The sequence below is a fragment of the Ambystoma mexicanum genome, chromosome 10, assembly GCF_040938575.1.
Source record: "Ambystoma mexicanum isolate Mex_15411 chromosome 10, UKY_AmexF1_1, whole genome shotgun sequence".
Classification (NCBI taxonomy): domain Eukaryota; kingdom Metazoa; phylum Chordata; class Amphibia; order Caudata; family Ambystomatidae; genus Ambystoma; species Ambystoma mexicanum.
Genome location: NC_090932.1, coordinates 1,179,125,175 through 1,179,150,374, shown reverse-complemented (window position 1 = coordinate 1,179,150,374; position 25,200 = coordinate 1,179,125,175). Strand labels below are relative to the sequence as shown.

Here is a 25,200-nt window from a genome sequence, read left to right as displayed (position 1 = left end):
ATCTCAGCCGAAATGATCGTGTTAGTGTATAGAGATTTTATAGGGTCCAATATTTCCTCTTGGCAATTCCAGGCCTCAAGTTTAGCCCATAGTCGTACTCTATTCACTCGGTCGAAAGCCTGTGTTAAATCGATGAAGGCAGCGAATAGACATGGACTTCCTTCCATCACTTTGCTTTTGAGGACACTTAACATAAGTATATTAGCTGTTGTTTCCATGTTTCTTTTGAATCCCCCGACTGGTACGGGTCGTCACATGGTGAGTTCCTGGCCCAGGCTTCACATTTTTGCAATAAAAGGGACCCAAACACTTTCCCTATAGGGTCCAGTAATGAGATTGGTCGAAAATTCACCGGGTCACAGATGTTACCTTTTTTGTAGATGGGTGCTACTATTGCAGAAGTCCAAGAAACCGGAATAGATTTTGTTTTGGCACATCTACAGAAAACTTTACTGATGAATGCAGCCCAATCTTCTGGATGAGCCTTAAGATCAAAGTTTGCAATACCATCTGGTCCCGGGGCCCTCGAGTTCTTTAACTTCTTTATATCGTCAGTGATAGTTTCTTGGTCGGCTAAATTACCCAAGGTGGTTTTACTACTTGGTGTTTGAACCCTGTCAGGAAGCAGTTGGAAAAGAGTCTCAAAATGCTTTACCCACACTGCTTCACCTATGGTGTTTAAGATTGAATCTTCCGCGGCAGGCATTGTGGATCTTAGAAGCGTCCAAAATTCTTTGGGGTTTTTGCCAGTAAGTGCTCGTTACATAGCTTCTGAATCTTGGTGGTATAATTTCACACCCATACTTTGTATGTTCTAACTAAGGCCATAAGCTTTATTTGCCTGTCGAGGTTCCAATTTTAAAGCCTGCCTCTTATTTCTCCTTAGTTCTCGTCTTTTCTCCATCAGTACACGATCATATCTGTGTTGGTTAAGGTTCGACTTATGTTCTTTCTTCGAACTTGTCGTTTCATAGTTCTTAAGCAGCGGTTGATAATCCACCCTCTTAAGACTTGGTGAGTTTCCCAGGCTGTTAAATTTGCTCGTCAGTTCTCTTATAGCATTAGTAGATTGTTTTAGCCTTGTGCCTTGGGTATTTACTTCGATCTGGGTCTTCATTCTGAGACTAGTAAAGCTTGGTGTGTTCCATGTTGACGACAGGAGGTTGTGGTTGCTTGCTTGAGTTCTGGTAACTTCGAAAAATGTTGTGGCTTGGAGTAATGATCTTGTTACAAAAATATGGTCAATTGTTGTCCCATGGCCGTCCCGTTCCCAGGTTGGATGTCGGTTTTGGCTTTTGAATGACATATCTAAAGCTATGTAAATCTATGGAGCTAATGAGATTCATCCAGAGAGTTCCTCGATGTTCTGACGGTGATTTAAAGTTGGTACCCTTTGGTTTATTTTCTGTTTGACAAATGCAATTTAAGTCACCACAAATAAAAGGCACGCTGTCTGGTGTTCTACTAAAGCCGCATGTAACTATACTGCCAATCAAATCAATCGGCTATTTATATAGCGCACTTTCATCGAAGGCATCATGGCGCTTACAAACAGACGACACCGAGTGGGCCTAGACAACAACGAGGGGGGTCTAGAAGAGGACCCAGCTTTTACTGGAAGAGGAACGTCTTGAGATTTTGTTTAAAACAGAGAAAATCTGCAGTGGTTCTTAGATGATTAGGAATTCCAGAGTTTAGGCCTGCCACCGAGAAAGATTGACCACATTGCCGCTCCTTCCTGTATTTAGATATCTGCAAAAGAGCTGCGTTCAAAGATCAAGTGTGAACATTCATTCAATAGTGCTAGGTAATACTTTATGAGGTTATATAAGACAAAGAAACGCCTTTGGACAGGGCAACCAAAGACTTGCTGCGGATTGAGACATTTACCCTCATTACGAGTCTGGCGTTATCCATGCCGGTAAAACCGGCAGGTTGCTCCCGGACCCATAGTGAATTACCGGCTCCGGACTTGCCGGAATTACTGGGGCATTACAGCCCCGGTGGTCCAGTTAATCCGGCGCCAGCAATTCTGTTAATCGCCAATCCTGTGGAGTCCGATATCCACGGGAATGCGGACCGCGGAAACACTGGCACAATGTTGTAATGGTGTCAGTGTTTCCGTGCATCTCTGTGTGCGGGTGCCGTTCCACCCGCCAGGTCAGACCTGGTAGGTGAGATGGCACCCGCCCGCAGAACTCGTAGTTTGCCGGTCCGGAAAACAGTGCCAATACGATTTTGCCGGCACCGTTAATTCTGGACCGGCAGCTGGAGAGGTACCAGTTTGCCACATTAGCCATTCAGTCACTTGCTGCTGGTTTTTGGGCTGACAAACGGACAGGGGGTAGCTAGTGGGCTTAAAAATTGGTGGAATATAATTCATTTAATTATACAATTTAGCAAGCAAGCCTGAACTTGACCAGGAGATACAGTGGGGCGCTCACCCCATGAGAAATCTTGAAAAACCATGTCAAAATCATACATATTTCAGCATGATTTTTCCAAAATAACCAGAAAAGTACATGTTTTTTAGCGATCTAAAGACCAATGAACACTGTACCGCTAATACGCTGCGGCCAGCAGCAAGCAGGCGGGATACAAATACTGGATATAACATAACTATCAATATGAAAAGAATGTCCAATTCTAACATTTTTTTTCCATTATTGTGTGATTTGTATTTAGTAGAAATGCAGTATGAAAGACACATTTCCAATTCCAACATTGATTAGCCAATTGTTAATACATTTAAACTCATGATACAAAACAAATAAGATTGTAGCGCTCTTCTCTCTAATGCAAGTACAGTAAGGTCCTGTAACCTGGACTGCCCCACTGTACATCTGAGCCAATTGTGAAGTCTCTTTAAAGCACTGAAAGAGCTCTCACAGCTACAACCGCTCACTGGCACTGTTAAAGCAATTTGAATCTATTTTTAAAAGTTGGAAGCATTAGAGGATCTAAAAGTTTATACACTTGAACCATTGAGCGAGTTTGACCTTTGTTTCATTTTAGCAAAATAATGTTTTGCTACAAGTGCAGACTTAAATTCTATTTCATAATGGTTGGCAATTTCCCTTAAATCTTCAGATTGGAAGTTTGAGGAAAGTGGACTGCAAGCCCGAATTCCTCTCGTCTCTTCTTTGACACTAGAGAACCGATGCTCTAGTTCAGAGATCACCCGATGCAAGCACAGGACAGAAACGTAGCATTGACCTCAAAGACAAAGACAATTTCCTGGAGCAATAGGCTCGCATTTAGGCTAATTTCCATACCCACAATTCCTTGCTGATGTGGCTCAGAATTGGAGGTGAACTTCCATCAATGGCTACGAGGTGGCATCGTGGAATGTGTGACTTGGCTCTATCCTACTTTCACATTTCATTTTTTCAAGCCTTTGTAAACTCGCAATACCGTTCTTGCTGTATTGTATACATGCCCCAATGCTCCAACCACAAGGCCGTCAAGACTGGACTGGACTGTTGATCCCTAAAAAAGGTGAAACCAGGTATGCAGTTGTATGACAGCTGTGCAAAATATCTGTCTTGGCTCCATCCTACTTTCACATTTCATAATTTAAACATTTTCCACCCATGCTTTTAGTTTTGGTGAAAAGTGAAGTCTCATTAAAAACATTGGTCTCTCTACCCAGTGTGAGCTTCACAAGCACTTTCCTGTCACATCACTTCCAATGACATCTCGGGGGTCAAAGCATGTGCCATAAAGTTGCCCTTACCCCTATAAATTAAAATGTGGTACTCCGGCCTTACCTCGGTCTTGGACCTCTGTGCCAGAACTCCACAGTCACCATGTTCTAAAGCAGTTGGAGATAACCACAGTCCATAGCACCTTGGTAGGATTCCTATCAAATTACACTTTTCCAGTTGCAAATGTCACTCATGACCCACATGGAAGGGAAATAGTCACCCCCACTCAGGCGTAAATTACATGACGTGGTGTGAGGCACCCCAGCAGTGCAGGTTGTATACCCTAGAAAGTGGGTTAGTTGAAGAGGCAACTGGTTGCAAGGGATGTGTAAGGAGGGGGACTCCGGGGCAAGGTGGTGGGGGAATAGGATGGGGGGATGGAATGTTCATATTTTGTACACCCTGGGTCAGTGTGGAGATTCAAGGTGGGGGTACGATGGAAGAGGTTGTGGTGTCGCAGTCCAGGTGGTAGCACCACCTCCCACAGACCAGATTCAGTACCAAGGGCCATAGATGGCACAGAGGGGCACAGTACCGAGGCGTGGCAAAAGACATTGGTTTACCCCGACTCGGGCTCTGCAATGTCCAGGAAGCATCACTCCAGCACAGACCCTCAGGACCTGTGCTCAGTGCGGTGCGAGTTATTCAGGCCTACGAGTGAGTATTTGGTGTAGTGGCTGCATTTACTGCAGTATGAGCCACGCAGTGCAGGTCAAGCATTCTGTGCTTGGTGCAGCGCGAGCTATACCAATCAAGCGTGCTGCACTCAGTGCCATGTGAGCAGTGCTGTCACACAAAGAGAATGCGATAACAGAGGGTATTTGCGGACCGAGGGCTCAGCCGAGCTGCACCTGTACCTCACTACCCGATTTTGCATGTTTTTTTTTCACAGCACAGATGGGACACAGGTGAGCAATTACAGGAATATTAATGTGGAAAAATGATGTTTCAAGTAAAGGGCGCACCTCGGCATGTTCTATCTGAAGTGACTTTCACATCACCTTGAGAGGCAGTCGATGGTATTGTTAAAAAACAAAAAATGCATCAACTAGACTTCTGAGAGGATTCCAACACTACCACCACATCTGACCCGTCCCTTAACAATTAGAAAATCACACGTAAAGCATCATTCACTTATGGAAGTCTCTCTCTCTGATGAGTGCAGTTTAAGGCCAAAAGTAGAAAACGATTATATTAAAAGCAAGACTAACTTGGAGGGAAGGGCTCCGCTGCCGGTTTCCACAAAAGTCAGTACGCAACAGTGTAAACCTCCAGAAGACTGGTGCAGACCCTGCAAGATCACAATGCAGATACACAGGACTGATTTGAGCCCAGGCTCCTAAATCAACAGGCTGCCAGGCGCCAGTGCGTGCTTTTGAAAGTGCAGGGGCAGTGTTACCCTCCCCGGGCTGAAGGCTGAGAGTGAGAAGGATTGCTGCGCCGTTGTGTACTGCCCGCCGTTGTAGCCCCTGAGCTTTTATCCGGGCTACAACCAAAAGACCCGGAGCTATAGGGAGCCCTCCCATGCACCCCTAGAGACGCCCCTGGCCGCTCGCCCAGAGCCTCTTTGAGCCCAGAGATGGTGTTGCTTGTTGATTTACACCGTATTGCTGAATCCCGTCAAAGCAACTCAACCCAAACTAGACTCAATGGAAAGCGTACAGAAACCCAGCCCGAAAATATTGCACTCCTGAAAGAAGACATTGGGCCTCATTACGTGTTCGCCAGTCCGGAATGCGTTGATTCCGTGACGACGTTGACAGCATTTCCGCGACCGCAAGCTCACGGAATCAACAGCCGATTATGGCTTGTCAGTTGCGCGCACCAGAACAACGCGGAAACAGTGTCACCACTGGCACGGAAACACCCACAGACAAGGACATACCACCAAAAACAGCAGTGGAATATCTGCGACCGACCCCGCCGCCATGGACACGGAATTACCGGATCTGGAAACATAGTGATCGCGAAAACTGGAAAGAGAGAGGCGGCCATTACTTAAACCACAATCCACTGCCATCCCCACAGACCACAGGCCACATCACCTCCTTCTGTTGGAAAAACCAACCACCACAATGGCATCCCATATCCCTGCTACAAGACAGCGCAAGCAGAGGTTCAGTGAGACGGAGCCACGGTGCTTGTGGAGCACAATGTAGACAATGCAGACATGCTATTCAGCGCAGACCAGCGGCGCAGCACCCAGCAAAGTCGTAAGGAGGTCTGGGCAGAAGCTGCACGCAGTTGCACTGCCATAGGGATGGCCACACGTACCGTTAAGGACTGCCACAAAAGGTGGGATGACCTACGGCTGCGATTGCGGAATCTCATTGCTGCACACTGCCAGCACAGCACTGGCACCGGTGGAGGCCCAGCATCGCCATTAAAACTCCAGTCATGGGAGGAGCGGTGCAGCAGTATCCTGCACCTCTAGGGGATACAGGCCGTCGGCGACGCAGAGGCTGGAGTAAGCCCACCTGCTGATGCCGGTAAGTGCACAGAGTACAAAACCATGAGTGTGAATGCCCCCCTCCCACCCCCCCCCAGCCAGGGCAGGAGTGACCCAATGCATCCACCAATGAATGGAACTCTGTCTGCAATTTTCCAAAGGGAATTTAAAAAAGGGAATAAGAATCTGGAAACCTGGTTTGATGAAACTTGCCGGGTAGCACAGAAGGATCTTAAGGGCATTTTGGAGGCAAAAGATAGCACCCATCGTGAGATAGTCACTGCTCGGGCGCACTATAAATATGTCCTGGCAAAAAGGAAGACCCAGTTAGAAGCACAAGCCTGGGAAGATCTTATTCAGGCTGTGCAGTCAAGGGACTCCAAGACCTTTTGGGAATATGTGGCCAATGGGCCCGCCCGTAAAAGAGTAAACACATATAAAGAAAATAATGTTAGTGCAGTGGCTTGGTCGAAACATTTTAGCTTCCTATATAGAGCAAACCCTCTAACTCCTTATAGTGGGCCTAGAGGATGTCAACTCCGATTAACTAGAGAAGAAGTAGAGGTGGCAATTTCCCAATCATGCCTCTGGACCTGATGCTATCCAGGCAGACATTTTCTGCAATGAGGTGGCCCTGTGGGCTCCAATCTTGACTAAGTGCTTCAATGCATTTCTGGAGCTTGGTCTTTACCCGTCAACATGGAGGCAGGCAATCATTTTCCCTATCTTTAAGAAGGGTGATCCCGGTAATCTAGTAAGCAGAAGGAGCTACCTCTGGAGAACAAGGAGCTTCTACACATGTAGCAAATGTAACTTGCTCATGAAAAGCAGACTATAACATTGTGCTCATCAGACAAAATGACTACTGGCCTGCAGGAACACAGGGATGAATAGTGGTTTCCAAACTCCAACCCAGCTCCACACAACTACCAAGACCACAGTGACCTCAGTCCTAAAGGTGAAACGGGCACAATCTCAAAAGGTATATACGTCTTTCACTGCTTTAAGGTAGCATGGGGCAGGGGTGGACTATACTCTTCAATCAGGTGTGTGCCAGTAGCGTTTTTAGATCCTGCTTATGAAATCCTTATTTCGATCTCTGTGTACATGTGTGTGCTACGCTAAAAGTACCTATACTCAGTTAAATGAGTAATACTTTTACATCTTTGTAATAAATCCACTCCTTTTTTGACCATTTAAACAAATAAGGCATCAGGTTTAAAGATATTTTTATATAGCACTTTATGTCAAATTCCTCAGGGGTCGGGGAGTGATGGAACTGGTTAAGGGGTGGACAGCCGATCCTCCGCCTACAGCGACAACATGCCTTGCACTGGCACTGGTGTCACTTGTGGTTCTGAGTTAAAGGATGTACATGGCTCGTGGGCATTCTTTTCTTTCATGCATATATCTCAAGAATAACTGGACCTGTAAATACAGTAACCTGGACTTTCTAAAGAAGTGGCCAACATCAGGTCTTTGTTTGGTCTCCATCTACACCTACTGAATTCCCGCACGTTCTTAGCCATGTTGTCCCTTCACAGGATATGTATTATGCAGGTCACAAGAAGAAAAGCGATTTCGCGAACCCCAGTTGGCGTGCATCTTTGTTTGCTGACTTTGCAATGTGACTCTACTGTAATTTGTCTGGCTCAGTAAAGAGTTTTCTTGTTTATTTCTTCTTCTTCTTCTTCTTCTTCTTCTTCTTCTCAATTATCGGAAAAAAAGGAAATCCAAAGGACTACATTTCTCAAATACTGGTTGAAGACACTGTACACCATCAGCCTCCACTCCGGAAAAGTATTGTTCGAGGCCAAACATGGCTTTGCAAACTGGTTTTCGTGTGGGAATGTTTTGGATATGGAACGTGTCAGGACCTTCTGGGGAAAACCCCACAGTCGTGACCATTCCACTTTTAGTAGAAATCAACAGGATGTGGTCAGTGTGGTCTGCAGGGGTATTTCCCGTGACAGCAGAGAATCTGCCAGCATGAGCGCATTGTTATGATGCATTAATGTAGTCCTGTCCTGCTGGCCACCAGTGTATGCTGAATAATGTTGGTGCCTGCAGTGATTGGCAGCTCAGGAGAAGTTTGGTGACTGTTTGCTGGTGAGTGTTCTGAGAGTGTCAGTTGGGGCCTGAGCTGGGGTGCGAGTATGGCCGGTGGGTGTGCTCCCTGTGAACTGATGTAGACCCTGTCCATGTAACATACCTATAATAAAGCTTACCTTGTTTTATACAAGTGGCTGCACAGCTGGTCTTTGATTGGTCACCAACTGCCCACCAGGTATCACGACAAGCACATTCTGGCGGACCATGCACATTGGAGAGTATTGCTGGATGTGAGAATGAAATGCAGAAAGCCTTTTTTTGCATTGATTTGCTATTCATATTCCAAAGAATGAGGGAATAAGTCCATCTTAAATGAGAAAGGTTTTTGGCGGCACAAAACGGATTTGAAGATTTTACAACTTTTGTTGCCACACATGACATTTGTGAGTTTTGATTACATGAAAAGGGATTTGGAATCTGATAATAATGAGGATTGGGTGTGGGTTTACGGCCCCCATTTTGTTGTGATGCCATATATGGTGAACCTAATGTGTGTCCACATGGTTAGGTGTTGTGTAGGGTTTCGTTGTATCCCTCCAACTCTCCACTTACCTCCTGTATCCTGTTTTTAGAACACTTATGCAGCTATAACTGCATTTTTGACTTGAACACATTTCTTGAAATGCTTTGTTTTGGAAGGAATGGGAAACACGGCGGTTATCGCCTTCTGGAGAGGGAGGGTAATCAACAGAACAGCTCTATCCAGGTTACTGTCAAATGGATCCATCTTTGTAGTTATTTGCACTGTGTATTTGCCTGTAATGCCACCTGTTCAACTTTGAAAATGAACAATGAATGACTATCTGTTACATATTATGTGATTGTATGGATACACTATAGTTTTATAGCAGTGTAATCATTCATTACTGCACAACATCAAACATTTTTAAAACTCTTATTTCCAAGTACAAAATGTCACAGATCCAGAGCATCCTGTTTTAAGTGTTCAGCGATTCAGTGGTGATGTCACAATCCCCATGGGATGACATGGGGCAGAGAGCACTTCTGCTGCCAGAAGACATTCATTTTATCATCCTTTAGGTCCCTATTTTTTTTCTCCCCTCTTTAAGATAAAATATGCCGCCCTTTAATAATGACAAAGGAGCGAGAACATGGGCCGGTTGTCACCTTCTGCAAAAGGAGCGGCAGCACAAGAATTGGCCTCTCCAGGTTAGTTTCATATGGATTACACTTTATGGATAAAGGATATGGATACATTTAGGGCAAAGTTTAGGTAACCATAGACACTTGTGATCAAAGTTGATAGCAGTATTATGAATATCATTTTATGAATCTTATTCTATGAATTTTAAGATCTGCCGGAATGAATATGTGATTTAAAATTTCGAATTTTAGATTTAAACATCAAATTGAGTTGAACTGTATGTCATGCAAATTGAAATTGAAACTGTTTAATACGTTACTTTGCAAAGATTCTTTGTAATCATAAATACATATTAATAATTTATAAATAATTAAACTGCTTGTTTGCCTTTGATCCAAAGTTCCAGTTTTAAAGTTCATATCCAGTTTGTAAGTTGAACAATGCTCCCAAGTCACTGAAACCCTTTGATGTATGGTTCCTGTTAGGAACAAGTTATAAGGCTTCCTTCCTGTTTGCCGCCTGTTCCCCCATTTCGTTTGCACACTGCTTGTGTGAGGGCTGGAGCCCCCCCCTCAGGACTGCAGGAGCAGTTTTCACCAGCACAGCCTGTCCTGGCTGATCACCGGCATGCCTTGCATGGCCCCATCCACACAGTGAGCTGGCCACGTGGATGACCACATCTTCGCCCGCACTGTGCCCCGAACGGCATGCTACACTCCGATCAGCTGTTCCCGTTCAGTATTTCCCCATCGCGTGCATCGCCTGACCTAATAATGGCCGGCGCGATGCGGGATGAAACCGAGGCTCCTCTCGGTTTCTAGGCAACAGCGTGCCTTATCATCAAACCCCTGCCTCCGGTAGGCGGAAGCCGGTCCGGCGGAAGAAGGCCCAGGAAAAAGGCTTCCTTCCTGTTTGCCGCCTGTTCGCCGTTGTGCGCCACGGATCCGTGTTATAGAAAGCAACCTGAGATCCTGAAGCGGCACGGGCAGGAGCCCCCACTAGCAGCCACCCACATGCTCCAAACCCGATGGTAGCGCAGCGACCGCGACCGCTACGGGCCATCCCTCCCAGGCCTGGATGTATCCACTAGCCCTGCAAAGGCCCCCCATCAGCCCACTTTGCCTCCTCCAAAAACTAACACTGCGATTGCATCTATGCCCACACCACTTAGCGCCGACATTCTTTCATGAAAGAAAATGTCGGGCGCGACATTTCAGGACTGAGTGCCGTGCTGTGTCAATTACAAGGTAGGCCAAATGCCTCTAGCTGTTGCTCTTTAGAGCATGACTACATAATTGCTATCTCTGCCAAAGTCAATTCCACTTTGCCCTATGACCTTTTGACTCAAGCGTCCTTACCCGAACCTTAGGCGCTGCCCAATCTAGCCTTCATTCTACTCTGGACTCAGTAGCTGCTACATTGCAACCAATGATACTCTTAGGATCGCCAATAGACCACAACTGATTGTGTCTGCCCTGATTTGTGTTGTGCCTTATGGTCGCCAATAGACCACAACTGATTGTGTCTGCCCTGATTTGTGTTGTGCCTTATGGTCGCCAATAGACCACAACTGATTGTGTCTGCCCTGATTTGTGTGTGCCTTTAGTCTTATGGCCCTTGCCTTTCACTGCCAATTTGATCTTAGGTGACCCCTGTCTATGTACATGGTTGTTGTGCCACCTAGCTCTTCTCTCTCACCTAGGTTACCAGGACTGTCATCATGCACGTCAGTGTACTCCTTCCATTACTCTACACACTATCCCTTCGACTCGCCCAAGTTCTCCAGCTACCTACGATAACAACCTCCACACTCTGGGTTAAAATGGACCAGCCTTCTACCAGCATGGCATCCCCACGACCTCTCGTGTCACCTAGAATGAGCCCGGCAGCACCCGCTATAGGCCATACCAACCAATACCTCAACGACCCAGCTTTATGGTTGGATCACTTTGCTAGGAAACCTACACCTAACCAACCCTGCCCCCTCTCTCTTAGAAATAAGAGACTAGGCACCAGATTCCGCCTACGCCACGTCCGTCACATCACCAGGAAACAAACCCCCCTCTCTCCTGGATCTCTGTCAACTGCCACCACATGCAAACCCACCACCACCGAGGTTAAACTGCCCATGTTCAAAGGTGCCCTTATTAATGCTAGATCCCTCACTGCACACGCACTTGACATAGCTGACCTCATCACCACGTCTGACCTTGACTTCATAGCTATCTCCGAAACATGGCTTCATGCCGCATCTGGCCCCTTACTAGCGTTAGCCCTACCGTCGAACTACGGCATCACACGATGTGACCGCTCCACCGCCTCTTCCAAAGGCGGCGGTGTGGCCTTCATCCATAAAAATACTCTTGACCTAAGAGTGTTACCTGATTCCAAACTCACATCAGCTGAATTGCTGTCTGTCAAACTAGCACTCACACCTAACCAAACAGCCACCATGCACCTAATCTATAGACCTCCAGGACCCGCACCAACCTTTGTCAGTGAAATCTCCACTCTCCTCCTCAACAATACAAAGAACAATTCGCAAACAATCATCCTAGGCGACCTTAACTTAGGTCTTGGTGACTTAAAAGATCCTGTGGCCTCTGACCTGGAGAACGCACTATCTGACCTCGGCCTTACCCTATACATCCAAGAGCCTACCCATATTAAAGGTAGAACACTTGACTGGGTAGCTGGCTCCAATTGCAATATCAAGGTCCTTAACAATACCCCCTGTCTATGGTCCGACCATCACATTATAACTTTCAACATTGAAGCCACACCACGAATCCCGTCACCATTAGCCCCAGCACTCCCAACTAGAAGCAAAAAAGATATAACCAAGGAGAAACTCCTCCCATTGTTACTCCAGTCCCTTAACACAGCCACCAACTCTTACTCTGATCCAACCTCACTAGCACACACCTACAACCAAACAATGCGAACTGCCATTGATTCTATAGCACCTCTCAAACTTAGAAAGGCTAAACCTCAAGCTTATCTTAATTCATGGTTCACACCACAGTTAAGATTGCTCCGCAAAGCTAAACGCTGTGCCGAAAATCGATGGAAAAGCCACCCCTCAGACGAGCATAAAGACAGTTTCCTTCTAGCCTCACTCTCCTACAAAGATGCCATCATCACGGCAAAAAAGGAATCTTTCAACAACGGCATTATACAAGCCGACTCGAACACCAAGGAACTCTTTAAAATCCTAAGAGAGCTTGAAACTCCAGTCGCCCCCCCCTGACACATGCGTGAAAGATAGTAAATGGTGTGCCAACATCCAAGCAGCCTTACTAAATAAAATCTCCACACTACAAGACAAAATCAAAGATAAACAGGACAGCCTGAAGCGCGACAACCGCGTTCTTCCCCTCACTAAGGCCCCCTTGCCAGACTCTGCCAATATCACACCATTCGCATTCTCTCCGCTTACCGTTGCAGAGGTAGAAAATATAATTCTTAGAATTAAGCCAACTAACTGCCAAGGTGACCCGTGCCCAGCCTCTACTATCAAGGACTCAGCGCATGAGTTGGCCCCATTCATCACGGCATTCATCAACTCTTCCTTTCAAACAGGTATCGTCCCGGACAATCTGAAGGACGCTTGGGTTATCCCACTGCTTAAAAAACCTTCCCTAGACCCTAACATTCCCACTAACTTCCGACCTATCACCACTGTACCATTTCTGCTCAAGATCCTAGACCGTGCCGCATACTTTCAGATCCAAAATTACTTGGAAACTAATAACTTGCTAGGTCTACGACAATCTGGTTTCCGCCCCAGACACGGGACAGAGACCGCATTATTAGACCTTAAAACTCAAATCGAGGTTCTAAAGGATCAAGGCAAACTAGCAATGCTACTACTTCTCGACCTTTCAGCCGCATTCGATCTGGTCAACCATCAGATCCTGTGCGAGCACCTCCATTCCGCTGCCAACTTCTCTTCCTCGGCTGCGGCTTGGATCAAATCTTTCCTGAGCAACAGATCCATGAGAGTCTTTGCCCCATCCGCAGCCGCGGACCCTTCCCCGATTCACTGTGGCGTTCCTCAGGGATCTTGTGTGTCACCTACACTCTATAACATTTTCACGAAACCACTCTTTGATGTGCTTGACTATCTGGGTGTCTCCTATACTAACTATGCGGACGACACCCAGATACTCATCCCCATCACTGGTGATTATTTAGGTGACACCAAGGCCCTTAACGACGTCTACTTGGTCATCCAAGCCTGGATGGCCCAACATCAGTTGTGCTTGAATGATGACTAGACGAAGCTCCTGATCTTGGGCACCGCACAACGCCTGAGCAGACTAGAGCCGTCCTATCAGTCATTCATCATAGATGGTAATATCATTCGTGTCTCAAAAGATACCAAAAAGTTAGGTTTCTACCTTGATGCCACACTCTCATTAACCCGACAAACTAATGCTGTCAGATCTGCGTCTGCATACACATGCAAACTTATCGCAGCTTGCAGACCATTCCTCACTACGTCTAACAGCGTTACGCTAGCGAGAACCCTTATTATGGCTAAAATTGATTACTGTAGTGCTCTTTATCTTGGCACCAGCCAAGAGAACCTGAACAGACTTCAAACGACACAAAACAACGCCATTCGTGCCGCTTTAAACATTCCCCGACACCACCACATCACAGAAACCAGAAGTAAGTTAAATTGGCTACCTGTCAAACAGAGAATTTCACTCAAAACACTCGCCCTTACGCACAAATGCCTAGCCAACAAAGCCCCGATCTACCTTGGTAGTCGACTGTCGCGCTATTCTACCTCCCGACCTCCAAGAACAGCCCAATCCCACTGTCTAGCGATCCCCAGATTTAAATTGCAAAAAGCAGGGGGCTCAAGTTTCCCCGTCTTAGCTTCCAAGTTATGGAACTCCCTCCCTGTTACAATTAGAGTGGAAGACTCTTTCAATACCTTCAAAGCCAATACTAGATCTTGGCTCTTCAACCAGCTTTAAGGCCGGCTTCGCGCTTCTTCCTGACCTACCCTGACTTGCCGACCGCTACTATCACCTATCGGCACTGACACTACTGTACATATGTATATAAGATCCTCTTGTAAATGTATATCATGTTTCTTGGTTATACCTGCATATCTGATCCCATGTGTAAATGTTTAATGATTCTCTGTTATACCTGCATATCTGTAACCTTGTACAAATTGCGCCCTGATGCCTCCGGGCCTGTTGGTTTGCGCGTTATAAATAAAATACAAATACAAATATTGAAAATTGACAGATCATTTAACCAAAATGTACGTGCTGATCTATAGGCAATACTGAAGAGAGATGGATGAACGATTTTGAATCCATTGGCATTTCTCTAGGAACTCATCCAAACCATTGTTTTTGGCCTGCTGTGCCATTACAGATGGGAAAAACAATTTGTAAAGCAGGCCGGTACCAGCACTGCTTTCTGGGGCCTGGGACCCAGTTACATCCAAATCTCTCCCCCTAAATACCTCCCTGCTAAAGCCCTTTGGTCTTCTAGCTCCAACTCTCTGCAGACCAAATGCTTCTCTAAGCAGAGGGGGGAGGGAGGGGTAGATCTCCTCCTCAGAAGCCTCCCTCTAGAATGGTCTCCCTGCCCTTCTCCGGATCTCCTCAAGTTGCAGCTCAAGACCCTCCTTTTCTCTTCTTCCTACCCTCTCACCCGCCCCTGCTAACACATCAGTCTGCTGCAGTGACTGGCTGCCTGGTTTCCTCCGAGTTCTGCAGGGCACCAGGCCCCCCGCCCAGTCCACCCACCTCCTCACACTTAGTATGTGGACCCTCACCCCCTATACCCCATGCAATCCCTGGCACCTGCCCTCCTGATCTCCCCTTAGCCCTCGCCTAGCCCGTGTTGCTCTCCACCTAACCCCCTACTGCACGCCCCCTTTCACTTGCATTCTCTTCTCTTTACCCTGCCCTTCCCCCTTCCCTTCCCTTCCCTTCGGATTCACACAGACTGGCACTCCCACCCCCCCTCACACTTCTTGTTACTGCACTTGACTGATCCGAAAGTCACAAGCCCTAGTATGACCATCACTATTATCTTTCTCCCTTGCCCCCCCCCACTTATCTTGTGGCACCTTGAAACACCATTTGTTGTATAGACACCTTACAGATATCCAATAATTAAAAAAATAAAAACCTGCCGACTAGGAACATGCAGGCAACAGCAGAATATTCCAGGGTCACTCACAGACAGTGGACTCACTGGGTAAGCTGCTTTCCTCCGTTCTGTTCGATGCTCGCAGGACTTCAGTGACTGCGGCTCGGGAAGGCGCACAAAGCCGATTGGTCCGCCTTTGCTGCCGCCATGTTAAATTGGAGCCTTCGCCGCTCCTAAGAGTCTCCTGTGCAACCCTGCCACCAGAGATCTCCCAGCTTCCTTCACCTAGTCTGCTTCCCGCTGCAAAATCTCTGCACAACGCTTTGGGAATGCGTAAGGGTTTCCCTTTCATGCTTTCTGCTGCGTGACCTCTGCACTAGGGATAATTTGAGGCACAGACCCTTTCAGGACCCACAGTGGTCCCTGCATTTTCTCGCTCCTTCAGTCCCGCCTCCAACTGCAAATATGGTCTGCACTGCTTCCTCTTCTGATTCTTCCGCTCCTGCTGCTTCTCCAAGACCTGTACGTGAGGGGGACATACAAGCCTCTCTGTCTCCCTCAGGTGTGGGTCATTTATGTTAATTAGCTGACCACTCCTACAATTCTGTCCTTCTACATCACTCTTCCTCATCTCAGCACTAAGGGAACTATGGGACTTGAAGTCCCCAGAGACACAGTTATCTTTTCTAACTTTTCCTAAAGAAATATCACAGGGGTTAATCTTTGGACCTTTTGGAAAAGAGGAATACAGGTCTTTAGACGGAATGCTGTTAACATTTATAAACGTTCTCCCATTACACCTTTGGGAGGTGTAAAAAACCAGAAGGTGTTTCACTGCCCAAAACCCGGGCATCCTTTGCTCAGGTGGCCAGGGCACAGCCATCACCTTTGGATCCAGACCCTGTGGGTGGACCATTGCGGGAGGATCACCTGGGTGAGGGTTCTTCGGGGAGTGGGAGACCTTATGGCGAGACGCTGTATCCCTCTCTTCCCTGTAACACCTTTAACCCATCCTACCAGGTAGGATATATGGAAACTCTACCCCCGCCCCCTTTTCCTGTACGAATACTTTCACATGGACAGCCCGCTCTGGGAGAGAACAGACTCCCACCCGAGCAGTGTACTTGACATGTCCTAATGCTATGGTCAGGCAATTACTGACAATCTCACACACTGGACTTCCATTACATTTTCCCACATGGATAAAAGGCAGAGCACGAGAGTGCGCACTGAGCGAGGCAAAGCACACAAAGGTGCAGCAGTTTCGAGTTGGCAGCTGAACAAGGTTTGTGGGAAGGGTAACATCCTTGACCTTTTTGGGCAGGAAGCTGTTACTTTCAAGAAACCTTCAAGGCAGAAAGCATAAGACCAGGAAACCAGGCTGAAGAATCCTGCATTGTGTGTCAGAGATACCGAGGGCCCTCCTGCGTAACTGACCAAGGCCAGGAGGAGCAGCAGATGCCGTGGTATCATCCTTGGCTCCAAGAAAAAAGAAGCGACAGAGAACACCACAGCCAGTGAGTTGGGGAGACCGATGCCAGACCGTCTTGTGTTGAAGTAAATGTTGCAAGCGGCAACATTGTATAACGAGTGCTGGAACAAACATTGTTAAACGTGTTTGATGAAAGACATGAGTAAAGCTATATTGCTGGTTAATGTTTTAACTTAAGAAGCAAAGATACGATACCACTGAAAGAGGGCTCCAGCAACGTGAATGTGCTCAATCGAAGTTCTCTGTACGGTATCCTGACAAGAGAAACAAAAGTAGAAGTGTCATTGTGTGGAGTAAATTGAAGTGGTCCTGCGATGGTTTAAATCGCACATTTGAAAGTCTTCAATTCTGATATCGAGAGGATCCGAACTCGAATGAGGGAGATCCACATCAAGATGGTCTGAGCCCGAATGAGGGGGATCCATGGTCCGAGCCTGAATGAGGGAGATCAATTGTGAACATTGTGGAAAAGGGGTGAGAGCCCGAATGAGAACTTTTGTGTTTTGGTGGTTGTGGTTATATCAGGCGCTCTGTGTGAGAAACCCAAGGGTATTCTCCAAAGCCAACCTCGAGAATCCCTTATTCAGCTGGCCGGGGAGGGGCCGATGCTCTCAGATCCCAACCCAGGGGATGGACGAGCAAGCGAGGGAGGACCTGCCTATGCTTTGAACGGTTACCTCATGGCCAAGAAGCCAGAGTTTGTGTGAAGGTCGCACGTGCCGCCTTGCCCCGTGCTGAAAACGTGGGAAGGATAGCCAACTGCTCAACCGTCCCGAAATATTGTTTCTTGAACACTTTGCATTTGCATACACCATTGTCCCACACCCTTTTGTAATTAGAAGCAAGGATTGGCAATAGGGTTATTAGTATAGGCCCTTTTATTTTTACAGACTCCACTAGGACTGTGTTATTATTTGATGGTCGTAGCTTGCTCCTAGCTTAAGATTTAGATAGGCGTTCTACCAACCCATTGAACTTTAAACACCCTTGAACTGTGATCACTTGTGTCGGACTTCACTGTGATACCATGCCTTCCTTACAGAGGTAAGGGGTTTTTTAACTGTTTGGGAAAGATGTCGATCTACTTTATTCGTAAAGGATTTCTGACTAATCCCACCAACATTGAGATGGATAACATGTGAAACAAAAGGGTTATCGTGGCAACAGGCCATTATACATTATGGGAGTACAAAAATGCCTCCTTCATGAGTAAGCAAATACCACCTCTCATCCCATGGATTCCTCTCACCTCCATGAGCCTCTTCTCCTTCCAGGTGATCCTCCAGCAGAAAACCACCCCAAGGTCAGGATCAGGAAGCATCTGTCTTTCTCTGGCCACCTGGGAGGAAACTTTAGGCATGGGTTCAGTGAGGGATCCGTAGGATTCATCACAGATGACGTCTCAAGATTACTTCACTAGTTCCATGCAAAGACAGGTCTTGCAAAATCTACTAGCCCGCTCACATTGGCAAGTAGATTCTATGAAGGGCCCGTTAGCTCCCGCACCCATTCCCACTGAGCCCTATGGGGGCTCGAATGGGAATGGGGAAGGACAGGGCCCGGGTTCCCTGAAGGAGGAAATACCGGGCCCACCATACTCGGAATGGCCCGGTATTTCCCTTATTAAGGGCATGACTGCCTCCAAAGTCGTAATGAGGCCCTATGTGCGTCTTCCTGGCATGTGGTGGGCGTGAATGGCAGTAAAAAGGCATTTCTGGGGAAAGCGTAAATGGCACAGATATTAAAATTTGGAGAAAATATGCCAGACACTGTTAGGCTTATGTGTAGCCATTTGTAGAATTTTAGATAAAATGTTTCCTGTGAAAAACTGCGAAATGGTGCCCAAAGGGCAAAGCAGCATCGCACAGACTTGGCATTTGAACTGGCACATTCCTTGTGAAATATGGGATCTGCCCATCTGATTTTTATGCTGGTGACGACTGTAAATATAAGGTTTTTGTTCCATAACTTATTTTGGTAAAAGTAACTGATGAAACAAAGCAAGTCATAAAAACGCACACACTTAAACTGATGACACTTCCCTGGAACCAATCCGCCCCCAGGGAGGAGTGGACACCCATAGTCTGACCTATCCCATTCAAGGGGTATGTTCAGATTACTTCCGCCCACATTGTAAACATTCTCTGATGTCATCTTGCCTATATAAGAAGGAGGCATAGGGAGATTCAGGACATTCAAAAAAACCAGACATTCAAAATTCACCCTGCAAGTTTCAAAGATTCCAGAACCGCCTATCCTGATCCAGATCCAGGCAGATCCACCCATCTAGATCCAGGCAGACCCACAAATCCAGGGAGAAAAGAGGAGAGGCTGCTGATCCCCTTTGGGATAATCCAGAGACCAGACCCCTTCTACCCAGCTGTTCCCATAAAGGAGAGCCCAGCCGCTGCCCAGTGACCAGACCTGGCCTTGCTGTCCAGAGACCCGGTTAGCTGTCCAAATTACCCAGCTCAAGTGCATTTTGTAAGTATCACCCTCCCCAGTAACCATAAACTGCATACCATGCTCTGTTACCTTGCATTCTATCCAAATCCTCTACGAATCCTATAAGAACCCTATTAATTTCCCAAATTGTCAGCATCCTCCTGGTATCCTGTCCTTGGAAGAATCCGTGTTAGTCTCCACATGTTAGTGTAATTCTTTTCAAATCATTTCAGCTATCTGTGTACGTCCTTCGTACCATTTCTGAAATAAAGTAATTAATTCGCATATAAAGAGGAACGCGGTGCGAATTGGTTAAAATTGTAAATTAACCTCCTTGCTTGCAGTGTCTTAATAATCATGCCACTAAAATACAGCCTCAGTAGAATGAATCATTTTGTTAACAAAAGAGAGTTTTGCCTGTGCGATTGCTTGCATTATAAAATCCGATTTTCCTTTCCTATAGAGAAACCCATACTGTTACCCCATAAGGAGTCATCCCTTCACTCCAGTATCTTATCTGCCATGTGCCTTTGTACCTCATCAGGAAAACCGATTTCCGTTTTTTTCCAGTTTAGCCTATTTTCTTAGCTGTGTACAGCAGTGTCGCAGGCTAGGTTGATTCACAAAAAGTACAGGAAGTTCTCCTACAAAACTAATAATTTACTACAAACAGAAAGTAGTCCCTAACATATGGTGCTGAGGGTACAGCTCATTTAGGAACACACTTTTGGGCCAGACTAGAAGGTCAATTTTAGAGGAAAGTTCTCCTCCTGCCACCCAGTCAACCCATGGGGATTTTAAGGTATGAGATGGGACTATTATTTCACGTCATTGGTGTTTGGAAAAATATTAATGTTATACAGAAAATGTTTGATTGCTCCCCTCTCGAAGACCTTGTTATCTAGTGTGGCTTGTTTAATCACTCCAGCTACAGATAACCTACTGAGGCCCTGGATGGGCACTCCAATTGACTGCATGGAAGCTGCCGACATAACGACGGAATTGTGTTGATGAATGATCCCAATAGAGCGAAAACTAAAACTATAGTGGTATGACTGGCAAATGTCATGGCAGTTGTGCTTGACGTACCAACGTTTTAAAGGAGGTAGTTTTGGTTTTAAACCTCTGATTCAGACTGAGATATAGATAATATTTCCGAATCCAAAATATAGGAATACGCTTTTAAGAATAAGAATGAACCAATGGCCTACTAAAGATCTTACTGGAATAAGAACGAAGGCGCTCTTTACTGACAGGACTTGTCGATACTGTAGAAACTCTCTAGTTCTAGAAAAACCTATCTTGGTACATTGTCCAGCTTTGGTGACCTAAGAAAAGCTGATCTACAACATTTGTTTAAAGATTGCAAAGCTTCATCTCCTGACGACTTATGGCACTCAACTTACCTTGGCAGCTATGACATTTTTTTGAACTTCGCGTCTTGGGGCTATTAACACAAAGTTTAATTCCTTTGTCAGGATTCTCACATTCATAAGTTCAAGATTGGTCTCCCTCCTTTGGGCTCAGACCACGGGTCACCCTCATGCGGGCGCAGACCCCTTTTCTACAATGTTAGCAATTCACAATTTGGTCTCCCTCATCTGGGCTCGGACCATGGATCCCCCTCTTCCAGGCTCAGATCCCTTTTGATATCAGAATCGAAGACTTTCGAATGTGCGAGGGGTTTTGCTTAAACCGTCACAGGACCACTTTGATTCCTTTACACAATTATACTTTATATCAATCTTCTACTTTCGTTCCCCTTATGAGAATACCGTACAGAGACGTTCGATTGATCACAATCACAGTGCTGGACCACTGTCAACGGTATTGTATGCTTCCTTTTAAGTTCAAACATTAACCAGCAATTTAGCTTTACTCACGTCTCATCTGCCTGTGCTGCAACCTTCGTTCTGAACTACTATGTTGCAAACGCTCCCAAACCTCAATGCCGGTCTTTTGTCAGTTTCATTAACTCACTGGTTCGGGTTTGAGTCTTTCAATCTTTGCTCTGGTTTAATGTCCGAATCAAAAGGTCGCTGATACAGTTATTACATCATCACCCCAACTCTGCCGTTCACGTGGGAGGTTTTGTTGATAAGCTTGTAGAACGATAACTGTTCCTTTCTCTTGCAGCTGGGCTGGCAAAAGCAACCTTTGTGTTTGAGAAGAAAACATACCATCGCACAACAGACCTCTCAGTGTCCATCTCCTGATTCTCACCCCCTCTCCTGTGCTTTGCTAGATAGAACTCTGAAGGGACCGCCTCCACCCGCATCTTGCGCTTGACTTCTTAGGGGTCTCCCTCAGTCGGCCTCAGACTCTCATTCACGGTTCTCGAAAATAAAGGTTTTGGACTTCAAGTCCCAGAGTGCACCTGTGTTCAAATAGGGATTTCTCCTGAGGTCAGGGTCTCACCGCCTGCCCCTCAAGGGCCTGTGTCTTAGAGTCTGACCCAGTTGAGGAGTTCTGGGTTGGGTACGGTCAGGCAGCCTCAGCTGCCCCTGGGTTAGCCTTCTGGATGTATAGGTTCCCCACCACACTGCTGCCTCCCTTCCTGTGCTTACAGGCTCAGTGTTCCGGCAGTCCTTCCCATTCCAAGCCTTCCAGGGTTGCTCATGCTCTAGCTCCTTCCTCCTGGCTTCTATGCTTCCTTCAGAATCTCCAACTCGCTCAGAGTGTGCCTGGGTGTCTGATCTTTTATACTCTTTAAAAGAGTTGATTGGAGTCAGGTGCGAGTAATTGCACCTCCCTGCCCGACTGCCCAACCTCATTATTGGGACAACATGTAGACTGCCAATAGGAATAAATTGCCCATTGATTCCCATGGGCAATCCTCACGACTCCCAACTGCCTCTTCTTTGTCCCAGTAGTAGGACTTCTAGAGTGGAAGTAAGGATTGTGGGAACTGTCGTTTTTCGGATGGATCATGGAAAAACCATGTTGGTTTTTTGTCAGGATGAAGGGGGTAAGTGTATTCTGGTGGGTGAATGGATTTCTATTGGGTTCTTGTTATTTTATAGATGGTTTTAATTTCTCTGGTCGTCTTCTCCTTTTTCTTAGAGAAAAGAATTGGCTTATGATGGGACTCTGCTGACAATATCCCATGACCACTGAGGGGATGTCAGGTAGGAGTGTATCGGAACAGGAGGAATACCAGGTCTCGCCCGAGGGCGTGCATCCCATAGTTCCCAAGGACCCCATGCCCAGGTAATCCTCCCTCGCTCATCCGCCCCCAGGGTTGGGATTCAAGAGCGATGGGCCTCCCAATGCAACCTGAACAAAGGATTCCCGGGAATAGTCTTGGAGAAACGCCACAGGTTTCTCACAGTGGGCTTTCACTGACTGACGTCCTGGAGTCCTGATTAAAATATCATTTCACTTGTTTGTGTTTGATTTTTAAGTCACTGTAAGAAATTAGTATTCCTTCTTTAATGGTCTATTTAAATAGCAGTTCACTTTATCACTGACAAGGCCCAACTGTTATCATGGTACTTTACAGAGTGGATATTAAACCAAGCTTATTTCTTATTTTTAATAGGGCAATACAACACATAGAGCAAACTACATTTAGGAATGAACATGAACCAACACAACATCAGTTTCTTTTATTACGTATGTGTATTTTTGTTAAAGGATAGTTCCGGGACTTTTTTTTTATTGTCCCTACGGGTCGGCCATGTGTTTGTAAGCATAAATCGGTAGATCGTAGGAAACTTTCCTATGGACCTTACCCGACTTTTCGCCCATTATCGCACTCGAAATCAGCCTCCATTTTGTGATAATCCTATCATTCCGCCGCATCGACCTGGCTCACCTGCCTTTGCGGCACTAAATCAAATCCCCCGCCCCTGAGCCTGACATCAGCAGACGCGTACTGCCCATTTCAAGCACGTCTCGTGTCAACAATCGCTGCGCCTCAGCTATTGACGTGTTGCCATGGAAATGGCAGGACGCCTCTTTCCCCAATAAGTATAAACAGACCGTTTCACAACACACAGCAGCAGATTTTCGATTCCATTCCTCTCTCTGTGTTACTTTGAGTATTCTGTGACTCGTTTCAGTGCTCTGGTCAGCTACCTTCGCCGCTTGTAGCCCGTGTGAACACCTGTACCATCTCTGTAAATTATTTTACTATCTTTACCGCACAATGGCCACAATAATGCCGTATATGTACGAGCCCGAGTACACCGAGGAAGAACTACTGGAAAGTCAAGCACGCGAAAACGATGGGGATTCGGACGGCAGTTGGGAGGACCAGTCAACGGATGAAGAGCCTGGACCATGTCGCATGGACGGCGTCTCCACCTGGTGCACGTGCGATCGGTGCGAGCTAATGCCAACTGAGGAGGAGAACTGCTGCTGCCGTGAAAATTCCGGGTGCTTGGCCTACATTTCGGAAAGCGAGCAAAGTCTGCAGGAAGGCGAGCAAAGTCCGCAATGCATCACCGAGCTGCCAGAGTTCAGGGAAGCCTGCCTCTCACGGACCGTGTTGAGGATGATGATGGTGCTTATGCACGAACTTCGCGGCACTGTTCGTCCGCGTAATCCGAGTAACGAGTAAGTATACTCTGTTTGTGATGTCAGTGATGCCACCACTATTTCATGGTCGTCTCCCACATATAAAATTACATTTACATATCATTCGAACGCATGTAAATTTGTTCCATATAGTGCATTTTCTAGATATAATTTTTTTCTAAGAAAAATGACATGTGTTACCTGAATCGACATTGATAAGAAAGTTTGGTCAGTTTAATACAGTTTGCATCTTTTTTTTTCACAGGTGGTACAGGCTGGTGGCCTATCGTTGCTTCACTTGGTGGCTTCACGGGAGGCTCGGACACCGCGTTCGGAGAGTAATACCTGCCTGTGCGGTACTTGCCATTAGACAACATTTCCCCAGTGACAGTGGACAATACCGCGGATTTTCCCTCGATGTGCTGCAACCTCAACTTTACAATGTGTAATGTTTATTATTTATGTTTAATTAAAATCTAAAATAAAGCCCAACATATATTTTAACAATGGTTGTTTTGATTTTTTAAATGAATCTAGTGTATATTCTCCTGGGAGGGTGAGGTATTTATAAACTCACCCCCCTGCATTCCATGTAGTAGATCCTGCAGCCATCCTCTTACATTCAGTTAGATGGCCTCTCCTTGGTGAGGCCCTGCGGCAAACGGGTCTTGTCTGCACGACCACCGCCCCGATCCACCCCCCGCCCTATCAAAGGCAGTTCGCACCGGGGTACTTGTGCTGGCAAGTGGAGCTGTCAGGGAGCGATAAAGGCCAAGAGGTGCCAAAGACCATGTACACTTCAAAGTGGTCTATAGAGCATGGGTTGTTGTTCCCATGTCTACCTCCAGACCCCGTGTCTCCTGCCAAGCATCCCCCCTCACGCTGGACGGCCCCCTGCAATCCACATAAGTGTGTCTCCATTCACGAGTCTTCCTGTGTCTTGTCTGCACGACCACCGCCCCGATCCACCCCCCGCCCTATCAAAGGCAGTTCGCACCGGGGTACTTGTGCTGGCAAGTGGAGCTGTCAGGGAGCGATAAAGGCCAAGAGGTGCCAAAGACCATGTACACTTCAAAGTGGTCTATAGAGCATGGGTTGTCGTTCCCATGTCTACCTCCAGACCCCGTGTCTCCTGCCAAGCATCCCCCCTCACGCTGGACGGCCCCCTGCAATCCACATAAGTGTGTCTCCATTCACGAGTCTTCCTGTGTCTTGTCTGCACGACCACCGCCCCGATCCA

The 25,200-nt window shown here is 46.6% G+C and overlaps 2 protein-coding genes across 10 annotated transcripts in view; one reads left to right on the top strand and one right to left on the bottom strand.

Annotated features, from left to right (window-relative positions):
- DUSP18 (dual specificity phosphatase 18) overlaps window positions 1–25,200 on the bottom strand; it is a 250,281-nt gene that overhangs the window by 10,758 nt on the left and 214,323 nt on the right. Inside the window, exon 1 of one of the 9 annotated variants that reach the window (XM_069619146.1) lies at window positions 17,190–17,248. The exons of the other annotated variants lie outside the window; for them this stretch is intronic. The gene's annotated coding sequence lies outside the window, so the exon portion shown is untranslated. Of the gene's footprint in view, window positions 1–17,189; window positions 17,249–25,200 lie in introns of those variants that run through there. 9 annotated transcript variants of the gene reach the window in all.
- LOC138492147 (uncharacterized protein C5orf52-like) overlaps window positions 9,168–25,200 on the top strand; it is a 144,516-nt gene continuing 128,483 nt past the window's right edge. Inside the window, exon 1 of the mRNA XM_069619149.1 lies at window positions 9,168–9,438. Coding sequence (XP_069475250.1) covers window positions 9,362–9,438 — 77 coding nt within the window. The 5' untranslated portion in view covers window positions 9,168–9,361. The remainder of the gene's footprint in view (window positions 9,439–25,200) is intronic.